The following is a 15,871-nucleotide window of genomic DNA, read 5'->3' as shown; positions in this document are numbered from 1 at the left end:
CCTCCACCCAATCAAGCCCTCCTACCACTTAAAAATATTAGTCTAACTCCCTGGAGCCTGCCATGCTGCAGCTTTTTCCGTACAAAACAACTGCTGTCCATAGTAGTTTCTGCTTCTGAACTCGCTCACTTTCTGGTTAAAAAAGGACGGTGCTCTGTTTTTTTGTGAAATAGTAGTTACAGAGCACAAGGGCCATCCTTCTGGCAGTGTTTTCCTCGCTCGGGAAGTCTGCCTTCCCTCAAAGGAAGGAGCAGAAAGCTTCTGGGAGCCTCTGTCCCTGAATAGTCTGCACCATCTGCTGGAACAAGAGAAGGACTGACTCACCAACCATGAATTGCAGGGCCACAGGAGACTTTGGGGAATAAAAAGTCCTGGCTCAAACCTGCAATTACACATGTCTTGCCGTCCAGAAGAAGAAGAACAGCTAAAGATAATGTCTACCCCTTTAACCAATGCAATGACATGTACCCTTCCGAAAGAGGGTGTAATTACAGGGCCATGCAATTTTAACAAGTAAACCCACAAGAATTCAGCCCTACTATGAGGGCATAGCTCTAGCCCTCAGGGAACACTTTAGCTTATTTTTTTTACACAGATTCATTCCCAACATTCAGAAATACCATTCCATGCCTAAGGTAAGTATTGCTTTGACTCCTGCCACCTCAGCGCTAACCTCCCTGAATTCCACCCTGTTGCACTGCAACCTGTGCAACATTAGAAGTGCAAGTCTTCTTTTCATGCCTCTGCCCTACAGCTCCCTCTCTTTATAAAGTTTTTTCCTCTCACTCTCAGTTTCCTGAACAGCTTGGTTCTCATTTCCTATTTTCTATCTTTCTGCCATCCCTCCTCCTCCAAGCTATTCTTGTCAAACTATTAATTTCATCTTATTTGACAGCACAGCAGCCCTTCATGACTGTGCTTTGCTCAACAAATTATCAGTTACACCAACCTTAAGACTCTTTTATGCTCCACTGACTCTCCAGAAGAGGCAGTTTGTAAAATGCAAAGTAATATTAATGTCTCTGCTCAGGAATTTCCACTTTGCATTGCTAAGCTCTCAGTTTGACTGAGCTCTGTGCTGAGAAGACATGACTAGCACACGGCGTCAGCTCCATAGCTCATCTGCTCCACTGACTGAGAATATCAAATGAGCCTCAATATCTTTAATGTTTGATGTACTTTTTTCTTTACTAGAGCAAATTCATATGAACATGATGAGTACTTTCACAGCAGAGGTGAACACTGCTCAGACAGCATACTGCCTGCTATCTCAATCCCAAACTAGAACAACCGCAAAATGTTTATATTGATTTAACAAAACCGACCTAAGCCTTTGCATCTAGCTAGATGAGTATAATGCACCTTTCTGGGGATACCCTTCACCTACAGGAATTAAACTTGCTTTGATCTTTAACATTCTATGCAATAGCCACTCTGATTTAAATGGTTTAAAACCAAATCCATATTTAAACAGATGGGCTTTGACTTGAAGATGCAGATGAAACGTAAAAACTTCTCTAGTGGTCCTTCCATAGGGGACATTTTAATACCACAAATAAAGTATCAAAAAGAGATGAAAACCACCAGAAAATATCTCCACAGCCAGCACACCCATTCTTGGGCTGACAACGGAAGACCTAACAAGTACAAACACGTCTCTGCAGATGATTTCTCACAGAGCAAGCTGGGAAGCAGCAGAGCGCCGAGCTGTCCTTATTAGAAAGGGTCACTTTTTGAAGCACCGACTAACCACAGGGCAGACGACACGAGTCGCTTTTCTGACTTGCAAAACCAGCACCTGATGCTTCTCTAGAACCAACTTTTCCTCTTTGCTGAGGGGCTGTTAAGAGCTCCGTGCCCATGCACGAGGAACCCCTCAGTTATCTGACAGCCGCAGGACTGGCAGCACCAGAACGAGGTGTCCCAGAGCAAGCTGAGACTGGGGCACTGGTGTCATTGGCGACAATTTACTTTCGGCATTTCCAGGTAGAAAACCAGCTGCCCGAAATCAGGCTAGCTATGTGTCCAGTTAGCCCTGTATCCTGGCTCTCCTGGTAGCTGGTCATAAAATACTAGGGGAAAAAAAAAAGCCAAGAATGACTAAGGAAATGGAAAACCAAGTGTTCTCTGGTTGTATCACGCAGCTGCTGAGTCTGACATTACATCCGACTATTGTTGGCCTTCAATGGACGTGTCGTCCCCTAATCTGCCTTGGGTTGTTTTTTCCCCAAAAATCTATTTATCTTTCATCTTCTGCAATATCTAGTTACAATGAGTTTTACAATTTAATACTTATGAAGAACACACTCTCCTGATTTAAATGTGCTCTGATGAGTGTTCCCCTAGAGTCTTCTATTGCAAAAAACCATGAAACCCCTCGGCCTTTCCCTTCCCCAGATGTTCTGTAAGCAACTACAATATTCTGTTAATTGATCTTTTTTACCAACAGTTCTTAGCTTTTTAGTTTATTTCCTTTTGGCCAAAAACTTCAAGCCACTTATGTTAACAACTTCTTGTTAACTAGTAGCTGTCCCTGGATAGAACCACTTCTGAACATCTTCCCCTTAACTGCTCTGAACATCAACAGAATCCTGCTTCCACTTTACAAGCCTCTCCATTAAAGTTTGGACATGAATTTACATTAAACATCGCTGCACTAACTGTAACTCTGAGACAGAAGAAACACCTGATGTGACCATGCGGCAAAACTACAGGGATAAAAGTCTTGTCCAAACAGGGCAGGGAGCATTTGCCTCTCCACCCTGTGCTTTACCCGCTAGACTGCCCTTATCACAGGCAGCACATTTGTTTTGGGTTCAACAGGCGGTGCAATTCGGCGGGAGGGTGGCAGCAGCCGAAAATGGGAGCAGAGCACTTTAAGAGAGCCCTGGGAAGCTGTAACCTGAAGCCAGCCGAAGGCTGGGCTGGGGGAAGCAGCAAAAAGCAGATGTGGCTGCACCAAACCCGCTCTGTCCCCGACTCGCACCCGCTGGGAGCCTGCGACGAGAGGAGCCCGAGGTAAGGGGCAGCTCACCCTTGCTGGGTGCCAGCGGTCAGGGGGAAAAGAGGGCACAGGCTGAGGCTGGGGAGCTCTTAGCAGACCTGGGAAACGGGAAGACGGGTTCTTCTGCAGGTGTTAAAGGGTGGGATTCCCACCAGACAGGAGATCTCACCAAGGGCTGGGAGCTGCTGGCATCCTCGGGTACCTCTTTGCCTCTGGGGCTGGACTGGGAACTGGGCTGGGTTTCTGCCCTTCTGGCATCTGTGCTGCAGCTGGGAACACGCGTTTTCTTTGCAACGGTAAGGATTTCGGTGATAGTCAAATCCCCTAGAGAGCTGGTGGCTGCAAGATGCTTCAGGAGTTAGTGCTGTGGGGTGGCGCAGTCACAGCACTGCCAGCCTGAACTTGCGGGTGATGTTTCACAGCACCCCTAAAATCAGAAGTGGTGATAAATGATGTGAGACTTGTACCACTATCACTGGGAAGCAAAATGTTTCCTTTGCACCTGCGGGCCTTCACAAATAGGTAACTCCCAGACACAAAGATCCTTCTCAGCTAATTTCTCAAAAGTTTTCTTCCTGTACCTTCCTGACTGTAACATCACATGCTGCTGCTCCTTCTCGTCTCTTTAAAGGCAGCCACAGATTTTAACAGCATGCCTGAAACCATCCCACCTCTGCTCCAACCAAATTCTTTTCTCTGCATTTTTGGCTATGTGCTAAGAGACATGCAAATAGAATCCAGATGTTCAAGCCAATTCAAACGCAAAAGGCTTTGTCTTTCTAAAATGGAAATTGGTTTTTGGCAAAGTTTGAGAAATATGAAGCCAGTGACAGTACTGGCAAAAACAATACAAATCTGCAAAACCAATCTCCGCTCTTATGCTCCCAGGAGCAGAGTGTAGTTGGAAGCAGAGGTTGTGTTGAGATTATTACTTTTTTCTTTTTTTTCTTTTCAGAGAAAAGGTTATGCTCCATGGAAAACCTTCATCTCTGTACTAGACTGGGCTAAGCCTTTTTTGCTCAGCATGCAAGAGCACTGCTCGGTGCAGGCATCCTCACAAAGCCCTCGCTAAGACCTGTTTAACTCAGCCTCACACAGGGCTTCTGTTATCTCTGTGGTGCCTACTCATAGTAAAACTCTGCAGTGATATGAGCGATCCCAACATATCCACTGTCACACACCAAACACATTGCTTTATTCCTCTCGATACACATCTGCTGCACCAGAATACCTCACCTACTCAGCAGCTGGGACAGCAGCAGGATGCAAGTGCACAGGGAGAAGAGGGTACAGCTTCTGTGTTACACTGCCTAAACATAGATGAAAACTTAAACCCTCCATTGTGGCACCTTTTTCTCCAAGGCAGAACTAACTGCAATAAAAAAAGAGGGTTGGCAGGACGTAGTGAACTACCCTTCCCTGAAGTAAAACCTCTGCCTGAAGAAACTGGGTGCTGAACTGGGGCTGTTGTAGCCATGTGGCTTTAAGTTGTGTTTCCACCAGCAGGCATGTTTTCTCTATAACTGAAGTTAATCTGAAACACATGTTCTTTCTCTGACTTTGCTGGGTGCCTGGATCACCGAGGTTAGTTAAATACAACCCTCTTCCTTTAATTTCTGGGAATCTATATAAACATTGCTTCAGACCAGTCTCGGTGGCGTCTGTTCTCGGGGGCATGACACTTCTGCAGTAGCCCTGGTTCACCCACAGTGAAGCGCTGGGATACCCGCTGCCCTCTGGACCAGACAGATCTGTCAGCAAGGGCCACATATGCCAACACTGGAGTGATTTAAAGTAGAGTCCACTGAAAGAACAGCGTTGGGGAGTTTGGTCCTTTTCTCCCACCTCCATTAAAAATGTTGAATAAGCCAAGCTCTGTCTTTTACTACTTCTCTAGATCTGGCCCAGCTTTGGGTATTTACCCCCAGCCCCTTTCCTTACTGTCTTTTAAGAAAGCTCTTCTGCTTTTACTTTATCAAGTTGCAAACAGAAGCAAATGATGCATGTAGGCTCTGCAGCCTTCCAGGTACATGCAAACAGAAGGAACATGAAACTACTGCCTGAAGCAGGTAACTTGTATAGCCGAGCGCTAACCAGTCAGTTTTGTCTTCCGTCCCATTCAACAACATGGATTTGCTACCTTTAATAAATGAAATACTGACTTTTTTAAAGTCTAAAACTCAGAAGATACAATTTACTGCCTTTCTAGACCTTGGCACTCAGTAACTGCCAGCATCAGTGCGGTTTAGGCCACACACATCTGCTTTTGTGCTCAGGCACACCCAAGCATGTGTGCTTGCCCAATTTTAAAGTCATTGGGGCCAGGCTGGCTGAATACTTTGAACTAGAGAAGAAAACCCAGCTCAGATCAGGTGTGCGTTTCACTGGGAAGGACAAGCGCGAGCATGTGTCATTGCAGTTCCTGGGTACACCAGGTACAGTGAATACTGGTGGTAAAGATGTATTTGCTCAGTTGCTCGAACTACCTCTGTCATGTTCTTACTCTGTAGGTTCAGGCATGCAGATCCCAGTGGTTCTCCTTCTCCTGGGTGTCTTAACTGTCCCAGGCAGATCCCAGAACTCAGCTACTGAGCAGGTGAGTAGGAGACAATACACAGAGAGCGAGAGAGAGACACTGGGAACAGGTAATTTAATTTCAGAGTATCTTATGGAAGGCTTAAGCGCTACCCTCCTAAGTTACTAGGATTTTATTTAGCAACATAATAAGACTAACTCCTGCTTTACCTAGATAAAACCACAGTAGTTACATCAGGGGATGACTGTGAAGCAGAAATAGTCGATTCCAGTCTGAGTGCTGCCTTTGGCTTTACTGGGACACTTTAAAGTATCTGTTCCTACACTCCCTAGCAGTAAGATGAAGCCAGTGTTGCTGGAGATCACAGGGAAGTATCTGTAAATTGCTCGCCGTTAAAATGTTTATTAAAATGTTTATCACAACTGCACTTGCCCCTGTAAACTCCAAGTCTAACCAAAGAGCTCCCTGTATCTGCTAGAACTCTGCTACCGCTGATGGAGCCAATACTGGTGAGGTTGAAGAGGAAGATCCATTCTATAAGAGCCCCGTGAACAAGCTGGCCGCAGCAGTCTCCAACTTTGGCTATGACCTGTACCGCCAGCAATCCAGCCGGACAGCCACTGCCAACGTGCTGCTGTCTCCGTTCAGCCTGGCAACCGCGCTTTCTGGCCTCTCGCTTGGTGAGTTTTTGCCCCTTTTCCTCACAGGGTTTGGCCCGCCAGGACTTCTCTCATGCTGTTGCTCTTGGTGTTGGCAGGGGCTGGAGAACGAACAGAAGATGTCATTTCTCGCGCTCTCTTCTATGATCTGCTCAACAAAGCTGAGGTCCACAACACTTACAAGGACCTACTGACCAGCGTGACTGGACCAGAGAAGAGCATGAAAAGTGCCTCCCGCATCGTCCTGGAGAAAAGTAAAAGTTCTGCCAAATTTTACCTAAATAGTTAGCCGAATAACACCGCACTGACAGCTTTGGCTCTAACAGGCTGTTGAGCCAGGATGCAGAGCATGGAGCGCTGTTGCTGCTCCAGAAAAAGCCTAGGAAGTTCGTGTGTGCATCAATTAAAAGACCAGACTTAGGCACACACAGACACTGATGACAGAACAGCTAACTTGCGGAAGAGCTAGAAGAAACTTTCTGAGAATTTTGCTTTTGCTCTAGGTTTTCTGGCAGGCGTTGCTAATTTCCAGGAGCCACGAATCACATTTTCAATTTGTGATAGCATTCAGCCATGTTGTTCCTTTGTTTAATTCCTTGCAGAACTATGTGAAACGTCTGCTTTCGGCATGCAATAAACAGCAGCTGAGAAAGCAAAGAGCTATCTTTTGGAACCTGCTGGTTCCAAGAATCCAATAGGTTGAGTAAGTTGTACTCATAAAGCAAGCTGGAGGAATAATAAAGGCTGATGTAGGAATAGCTGTGCCCCAACCTTCTGTTCTTATCTCCTTTCTTCACTTCTCAGAAGAGCGTTATCCCCATACTCCAGCACGGGTGGCTGGAGGATCTGGATCAGTTTCTTTCATGTGCCTTCAGCCATTCCTCCTCCAAGCAGATTTCTGTATACACACAGCCACAGATGTTTTATGAGAACTGCTGCTGAGTTTTGGATTGCAATCTGCTGCCTTGAGATTGTTTTGATAAGGGAGCTAGCTGCAATATCAATGTTTTTGTTCCCCAGGACTGAGGGTGAAGCCTGGTTTTCTCAGCCAACTAGAGAAGTCCTACAGGATGCGTCTGAGGGCACTAAGTGGCAATACCCAGTTAGACCTCCAAGAAATGAACAACTGGGTACGACAGCAGACAAAAGGAAGAATTATGCGGTTTATGAAGGACATGCCCACAGATGTCAGTATTCTCCTTGCTGGGGCTGCTTCCTTCAAGGGTAAGTGTTGTGTACTTGGTTACAGAGAGGGTCTATTAAGCACGTGTTAGAAGAGATGTGAAGGAATGCTCTCACTTCCAGCAGAGCAAACAGACTGCCAAAGAGACAGAGCGTAAGAAGAATGTGTTTGAGAACGTTTAGTAAAGAAGAACTGCACGCTACCTGAATAGAAATAGTCCTTGAGAGAGGAATTACTACTCTTGGGAAGCTGAATCTTGACCTGTTTGCAGTAAAAGACCAGAGAAGAAAGTTTAAGCTCACAAAACTCCACAGTAAGGAACAGAGTGTTACCATTTAGGGAAGGAACAGCTTAAAGAGTGTACTGAGCATTTTTACCACTGTAGAGGGAACGAAGGAAGATATTAGAGAGCTGTTCAAGAACATGCTGTAAGCCAGTGTCCTGGAGAATTATTGCTTAGAGACAAGGAGAAAAATAAAGGGTGGGGAGAGACGCACTTTATATGCATTTACACAATTGTTACCCTTTAAAATAGTTTTGTAATTACATAAGTAGGCATTGACTTCCCAATAACTACTCCACCCATATGCTGGCTTGATTTTTGATTTCCCATTTAGCCAATTCTCAGATGAAAAGGAGGGGCCAAAGAGTGGCAGTAAATCAGTAGCTCCAGTCAGTCTATTTCCATCTCTTATCATCATTCAATTATGCCTCAACTCTTAAAAGCACAAATACCGCATATAAAAACCACAGGATTACTCAGCCACACATGTGCCTGGTTTCATATGCTGTTATTCCAGAAAATCCTCCATTTTATCTTTTAAAAAACAGGGACATGGAAAACCAAGTTTGACACCAAGAAGACCGCCCTGAAGGACTTCCATCTCGATGAGGACAGGACTGTGAAGGTGTCCACGATGTCAGATCCCAAAGCCATACTGAGATACGGTTTTGACTCCGAACTCAACTGCAAGGTTAGAGAGCAAACATTGCACAAGATCTCCTAAACCTACCGAGGAACAGGCTCAGCTACACTTTACCTGTTAACCTATTCCAGAAGACAGCCTTGCACCTCCCCACCAGGCTAGTTTTGCAATCTCTATTTTGAAAGGCAGTATGTTGATTCTTAGAATATCCTACTTCTACACAGGCTATGGGACAAGCAGTCCAGAATTTACATAATACACAGGTCCTACCGGCCTGTATTGCGTGACGTGAAGATGGGAAAGAAAGGCGGGGCACAATCCTCAGAACTTTCCCATCTCTACCTCTTTCAACAAATCTTGCACTGTAGTATGAGCTCAAAGGTGTTTCAGCTGAGAATCCCCCAAAGCAATGTTGCAGCTCACTACAAGATTCAACAGGCACGAGAGAGCACTTGCCATGTAACAGCAGAAAGAGCGCAGCACGAGTTGACGAAAGCCTGGGTGCCTGTCGTGTCCAGTAGAAGCACACAGGGAAGATCAAATGTTACTGGAGAGGCTGACCAGGCAGTCCAGGTTCGGGCCTGTGCCTGGTACAGGATGTGTAAAAGTGTTTGTTACTGCTGTGACACTTTCTTATTTATAACTGGCCTTCTAGATCGCCCAGCTGCCACTGACAGAGGGAATCAGTGCCATGTTCTTCCTGCCTACGAAGGTGACCCAGAATATGACTCTGATTGAGGAAAGCCTTACTTCTGAGTTTGTCCACGATGTAGACAAGGAGCTGAAGACAGTCCACGCTGTGCTAAGCTTGCCCAAACTAAAGCTGAACTACGAGGAGGCACTTGGCAGCACACTGAAGGAGACAAGTATGTACATCATACCCCCTCTACAGACTGCCAGGGCTCAAAGCAGAGGGCAAGCTGCTTCCTGCTGTCAGACGAACATGGAGCTGGTGGGTTATTAGTTAGGTCCTGCTGTCAGTCCATAGAGATTTCACCAGCAATTAAATCACCTTGGTCCAGGACTCCACAACCTTTTATCACATCTTTCCACCTAGCTCATACAACGCTCCTGAGATGAGAGGGAGAAGCTCAGTACAAACAGATGTAAGCTTCTCCCCATTACCCCAATGAACTCGATCAGAGCAGCTATGTGCCCTCCTGGATCGCAGCATTAGCAGTACTGCTCCCCCAACTGCAACCTATGCTTTCAGCTAATGAAATTTTCTTTCTTTCTTTCTTTCTTTCCTCCAGGACTCCAATCACTTTTCACATCACCCGACTTTACCAAGATCTCTGCCAAACCAATTAAACTATCTCACGTACAACACAAGGCAATTCTGGAGCTTAGTGAAGATGGGGAAAGATCCACACCAAATCCTGCAGTGAATGCTGCTCGTCTGACCTTCCCCATAGAGTATCACGTGGACAGACCTTTCCTTCTTGTAGTGCGAGATGATACCACTGGAACCCTCCTTTTCATTGGCAAGATCCTGGATCCCAGGAGCATTTAGATCCCTTCAGAATAATCTGCGACGATAGGGCCCAAACGGAAAGGGTGGTATTGGGAGGGATACTGGCTCCCTGCTCTGCTGCACAAAGACACAACCTGCAAACCCTTATGCCTTCATGCTGCAATAAAAGAGCTTTTGCTATTAATCTCTGCAAGCCCCGTTTATTCTCCCTTGAAAGACTGTCTGCCTGTGTCATATATGCCTTCACACTCCTGTTTTCCCTCATGTACACTGCATTTTCCCCCATCCTGTCTTCCCACCTGACACCAGTTTTTTATACTGAACCCCCCATCACTGACAGGTCTGCACTGGCAGCCCTACACGTTCTGCAGTGCCCCCTCTTATAGCTCCTAAGTTTGCACTTCCCAGCCTGCTCCTCACCCGTTCCAACCCCTTATGCAGGTTTCACACTGGCAAGATGAAAAGTGCTTCATAGTATTGGAAATAAAAGGCAGCGCGGTCCAGATGACTGCATATTCTTCACCATCAGGGTACCACACAGGAGAGATTCGCATCTCTAGAAACACACACACATACACAAGCGTCTCAAATGTTTGCTTCAAACCCACAGCCAGAAATACAGGAGCACCTATTCCCACCATACCACACAGACCCCTCATGTCAGAATTGGTCATTTTATTTACAACAGCCTCACTAAAGAACGTTTCAGGTTTCATTGAAGTTGGTGTTACACAGGATTTTCCAGCTTGTACTACATGACTACCTTACCACATGAAACTTAGCTTTGATGAGAGATCACATTGCAGCTTCCTTTGACAGGGAAATTAAATCCTCTGAAGGATGCTTCTGGGAAGCTCTGACAGACAGGTCTTCATCTCTTGTAGTTCCTGGATCTGAGCACTCTGAGGACCACAGTGCACTGACAAAATCTCCTCTGCTCTTTGAATCGTGCTCAGAGCCTCAGAAACTGCAAATCTGAAATAGGAAGAGAGTAAGAACAGACTATTCAAAATACTTAACTCAGCTCCTTGACTTACATGACCTTTAACTCTTCCCCAACAAAAATGTAAACCTATTCACGGGTACAGATCCTACCCTACCCTGCCTTTCAGCTCCAGGCAAACAGCGTGCACTTCAGCTGCAAGGGGAAGATTAGAGGAAAAAAGGAACAGAGATGGACAAAACCATTATATTTGAGTGCTTTCTTACTGTAGTTCCCGCTAAAATTAATTCAGTTAAAGGGAGGTTCCATGAGAAGATTTTCAGAAGCAGTCAGGAGATTTTCCTTGCCAAAGGAGGGCCAAAATAGAGTAAGAAGATTTTATTTCCTCTTCAGAAAAGATGTCAGCAACTGAGGTGTAACCACCAAGGGCAACTAGCTGACAAAATAAAACAATAGGACAGGGAATAAATGGAGCCAGGGAGAAGAACAGACAGGCAGAAAGCAGAGACATGGGTCCAAAGAGAGTCATGAGGTGTAAGTGAACCCAATGGGGTTAATGAACTTGCACGTGAGTAATGGCCAATTTTTGTCCCTGTGTCACACTGCCCAGGGTCCTGCGAGACATGCTGCAAGGTGCCAGGGACCACCTGCCGTGACACTGTGTGAGACACACAGCAGTGCTACAGGGAAGGGACAGAGAACGAAAGCAAATTTACCCATTGAAGAGAATTTGTGCCAGCTTGAAAAGTTCATGACCTATTTCAATACTTGATGGCCCGTGATGCTTTTCCACAATCTCTATACTCCTTTCCAGGTGCCTGGCTGCTTCCTGCCACTTCCCTGATAGAAAAAAACCATACCAAACAAAAAACAGTCATGAATAAATAGAGGTAGTGCCACCCAAAGGACCTGATAGCCTTATGCAAAATGGGATGAACTATGTCCACTGCATTCCTGGGAGGCTGCTGACCTCAGAACCAGGACAGGGAATCTTGAAGAACATGAGGCCATGTTATTGTTCACTGGCTGCTGGGCACACAGTTTTGGCTAAAGTAGCCCTGCTGTCAAAACTAGAGAAATGAAGTAGGAGAAAAGTAAAAAGGCTAGTCAGAGAAAAGGCTAGTTGTGTTAAATCCAAAGTTCAGAAAACTAAAGACAATGAGAAGACAATGCCATACCGAGAGTAGCATAGGCCTGTGCCAGATGATCCTCCATCTCCCCCATCAGCAAATGCTCCGGAGACAAGAAGTTTTCAGCATCCATCTGACACTCCAGGAGCATTTTGATAGCCTGACCTATAACAAAATAGGGTATAAAATTCATCCTATCAGCCACTCTGCAGCCTTTCACGATCCATGAAATAAAATCAGTCCAATCTCATCTTTGCATCTGATGCAGCTAGATTTGGATTTGGTTAGAATTCAACATTGACTTCATCTGCAGTGTTGGCCCAACTCACTCCAGGAAAGCAAAGCCTGGGAACGCAGAACTCCAGTGTTACCGAGTTCTTTTAGGTACTATGGAACAACGTGTGACTTAGATTAACACCCGGATCAGGGGTATAAAAAACATAAAGCTCAAGTGCCCAGGGACACCAGGCTGCATGCCAGAAGACCCCAACTGCACAAGCAACAGTGCCATCTCATGGCTAGAACTACATCTCCCGATCAAGAGCTACTGACTTTTAACGTAGAAAGCTGAGCCTTACCAGCCTTCCTGCCTCTTAGCAGTTCTAATGCTTTCTTGATTTGTTGCTGAAGGTCCTGTAAACGGCGTGACAGGCTCTCTCTGCTCACTGAGACTGCACAAGCTTCATCTGAACAACAAAGCACGTCTTCCCCCTGTGGAAATCATCCCTGCGATCATTCCTGCTCACGTTCAACTCAAAGCTTACTTTCCATCTCTGTTATCTGTGTATTGTGTTACAGAGATGCTAAATTGTTTCTCAGTCACATGCATTAAACAAAGTGACCTGCTTGTAAACTGCTCTTAGCTTATTTGCTTTTATGAGAAACTTCCTGGAAAAGCTGCAACTGTGTGAGCTCTAGATTAGGCCAAAGCAACAGTCATATGGCACACAACTAACATTCATGCAAAACACACACTATGTTGACTTCTCCCTGTTAATCCACGCCCCATGCTGTATTTATGTACATCCTGGGAACTGCAGAGTGTGTGACTCTCTCTACATACAGCCCCTGTACGTGCACCTTCTGCCCCAGACTCCAGGCCTCCAGTTTCTTCCATCCCCCTTACTCTAGTCCACAACTCTGATATTCTCAAATTCCTTCATCAAGTTTAAAGGCATTTTAACTTGCTGTTAAAGGCATTTTCTTCCCCATAATGCTGAAAGGCTGATATACAAGAACACTACAAAAAAGCTGCTAAGAACAGTGAGATGCTATCTTGACTCTACAAGGGCTTTTGCCTTCTGAGCAGAGATCACAGACTGAGATGTTTAAGTCTTGACTCCCAGAGACCCAAACGTTACACATCCTGATAAATAATACAGTCATAACTATGGAAGAACTACCTGCATCAGAGCCCGGCAGCTAGGACAGCAGAAGGAGTTCCTCACAGACACCACGCTCTTGACATCAGACTGCAACTCATCAAGGCATGCCCGACAGCGACACTCAAAAAAATACTGACTGAGAAGCTGTCGTCTCTCAGCAACCCTCATTCTACATTGGTGAGGCCCTGCAAAGGAATGGCAATGGTGACAATTTCTAAACAAGTAGAGCTCTTAACATCAGACCAAATCTATCTTTGTTATAATTGAGACTAGATAAATCCCCTTTTGGAGATGACATAACTGGATACTGAAAACGTAACACTGAGTTCAGGAAGTAAAATCTTGTGTTGACATCTCTGGTCACGGATTATGTGAACAAAGACTCTAGCAATGTTATACTGGGAATTATGATATCAACAGCAATCAGTCAGCATGCCAAGTAGGAGTAAAAGGATGTCTGCACCTTGAAGCAAACAGAGTTAATATTTACCATAGCAATGAAAAATCTCTTGACCGCTTGCGATTGACTGTGATGCCCTGACGGTGGCAGCTGTCCCATCAAATGACACACTGGTATTGGGAGAGCTGGAATGGTTCAGAAGGCTGAGGACAGGAAAGAAGGCTGTCGCCAGGCGCACAGGCTTCTTATTTACAACAGCACCATCTCCAGACCCTAAAGACAGAGGAAAACCATAGTAGGTTGAGAATGAATGCTCAGTAACTCACACAACTTATACAATGAGCACTGTGACCAATTGCAGATAACAGCAGAAAGGTTTCTGGTATATTGCTGCCATAAATAACAGCTAAATACCCTCTACCTGTGCACCAAAGAACAGGCCAGCATGGGACAGGCCATTAAATTTTAAGCGAGTCATTCCCATTTGCAATGGGAACTTTTTACGACTGGTAATTCATTCCCTTCACACAAGCTAGATGAGCAAAGACAACAAAGAAGGGCTTAAAAGTTTTTATCTTACCAGATTCCTGCATTACAGTGATCGCTTGTGCATTACATTGCAGCTGCAAGACGTGCCTCAGCATCGCTTCTGCCACAGTCATCAGCTCTGGAGACAATTCACCTGATGTTTTTTCACACGTCTTTGGTTTGGAACACTTCTCCGACGATTCCCGATTCAAAACAGCCACCTCTAGGCCAGCTTCTTGCAGGTGTTTGCATATAGCTACTACACTCAGCATGCAGAGGAATTTATGCTCAGGGCTATGCTTCTCAGCATGCGGCAAAAGGTTGAAGACAGCTTGGTAAGAACTCTGGTACTGACCATCGTCGTTACAACCAGGGATAACTCTGGCAGCAGCTCTCACACCCGGTGTCTCACTGAGGTGTTTGCATCTTGCCTCGGGGCTGTGAAGGTCCTTGTCACCATCGTGGGACCACTCGACCAGCCTGCGAACCTCTGCAAACCCTGCCAGCAGAACAGTCCTCAAGGCAACGTGGCAGAACACCCCTAACGTGAGAAGCAGCGCTCCCAGGGCGCACTCCGCCCCGTGGTACTGCTCCCACGCCACGTCCGCGCAGCTCTGGCTGCAGTACTTCGCGTAACTGCACCCACGGCAAGGCACCGAGGCTAAGAGCTGCCTCAGACAGCGGTGGCAATACAGATCTGCGTTAGTGATTCGAGTATCCCACACTGTTTCACCACTGTCCTGCAGAAGGTGGCTCTCACTCGGGCAGAGCACGGTTACAAATGCCTCCTCTTTCAACAGGCTCTGTCCTGGCAGGATGTCCTGGGTGGCCACCAAGTGACGTCCTCGCTCTATATCAAAATTCAAGCTCAGCGATGAAGATGCACCTGAAATACTATCATTCTCTTCCCAGATCTCCGATTTTGTTTGAACATCACCACGTGCTTCTCGTGCAGGCTCTGGACAGGTCTCTTTCTCCTGTACTTTAATCTTAAGTTGACTCAACTTTTTTAGCAGTGTCTGATGTGCAGGACTAGTCATGATCCCATCCATTGCAATTTTATTCTCCACCACACTGAGGGTGTCTGCCGCATCCTGTAACCTCCCCAAACACAGCAGGCATTCAGCTTTCCGCAGCAAGACCTTGGGCAGCAGCCTGTTTGGATAGCCATGACTTTCAGCCCTGGCAATATCTTCCAAACAAACCTAGAAACAGAGACAAGGCCTTTTAAATATACTTGAAAAGCAGATGAGATTTGTCCTCTTTATTTCATCTAAGATGCAGAACGTTGTAATAAGACTGTTAATCAGCAAATTCCATGCACATAGCCAATCTATTAGCTAAACAAAACCTCCTGATGTAGAACAAGAAGGAAGAGAGGAATCCTTCAGAAAGTTTAAGTCATGATGAATGCCTCAAGCTTTGGAAGCACACCTGATCTACAGACTCTTGTTCTAGCAACCAGTTGCCTGTTATTGCACCCACCTGCACCCTGGGTGGGAACATCTCAATTAGTGTTTCAGAGTCCAAAAGCTCCCTAAATAGGGCTTTCGTGGTGCTTGGGCTCTCCCCTGCCACAATTCCCCTCCTCTCGCTACACAGGAGGCCTCAGGCCAGCCCCTGGGTGTGCAGACTTGCTGGGGGGCACCCAGGAGCTCAGTGGGGAGGGGGACAGGACGGGCTGCCGAGGGTCTCGCCGCCCC

General features: G+C 46.0%; 2 protein-coding genes across 2 annotated transcripts; one reads left to right on the top strand and one right to left on the bottom strand.

The window, feature by feature from the left end:
- The first annotated feature begins 5,517 nt into the window (after positions 1-5,517).
- Positions 5,518-9,970, top strand: SERPINF1 (serpin peptidase inhibitor, clade F (alpha-2 antiplasmin, pigment epithelium derived factor), member 1). The gene is made up of 7 exons (XM_009873626.1): positions 5,518-5,600; positions 6,019-6,220; positions 6,298-6,453; positions 7,220-7,423; positions 8,214-8,356; positions 8,964-9,174; positions 9,562-9,970. The coding sequence occupies exons 1-7, from the start codon at positions 5,523-5,525 to the stop codon at positions 9,819-9,821; spliced, it is 1,254 nt and encodes a 417-aa protein (XP_009871928.1). The 5' UTR covers positions 5,518-5,522; the 3' UTR covers positions 9,822-9,970.
- Positions 9,971-10,437: 467 nt separating this feature from the next.
- SMYD4 (SET and MYND domain containing 4) lies at positions 10,438-15,373 on the bottom strand (the record flags this gene model as incomplete). The annotated part of the gene is made up of 7 exons (XM_009873628.1): positions 10,438-10,757; positions 11,442-11,565; positions 11,904-12,020; positions 12,434-12,566; positions 13,259-13,425; positions 13,731-13,913; positions 14,221-15,373. Coding segments are annotated over 7 exons (2,028 nt in total), but the record flags the coding sequence as incomplete, so codon positions are not given.
- Between the last annotated feature and the right edge of the window lie 498 nt (positions 15,374-15,871).

The sequence above is a fragment of the Apaloderma vittatum genome, unplaced genomic scaffold, assembly GCF_000703405.1.
Source record: "Apaloderma vittatum isolate BGI_N311 unplaced genomic scaffold, ASM70340v1 scaffold33027, whole genome shotgun sequence".
Taxonomy (NCBI): Eukaryota; Metazoa; Chordata; class Aves; order Trogoniformes; family Trogonidae; genus Apaloderma; species Apaloderma vittatum.
This window is presented reverse-complemented; position numbering and strand designations above follow the sequence as displayed.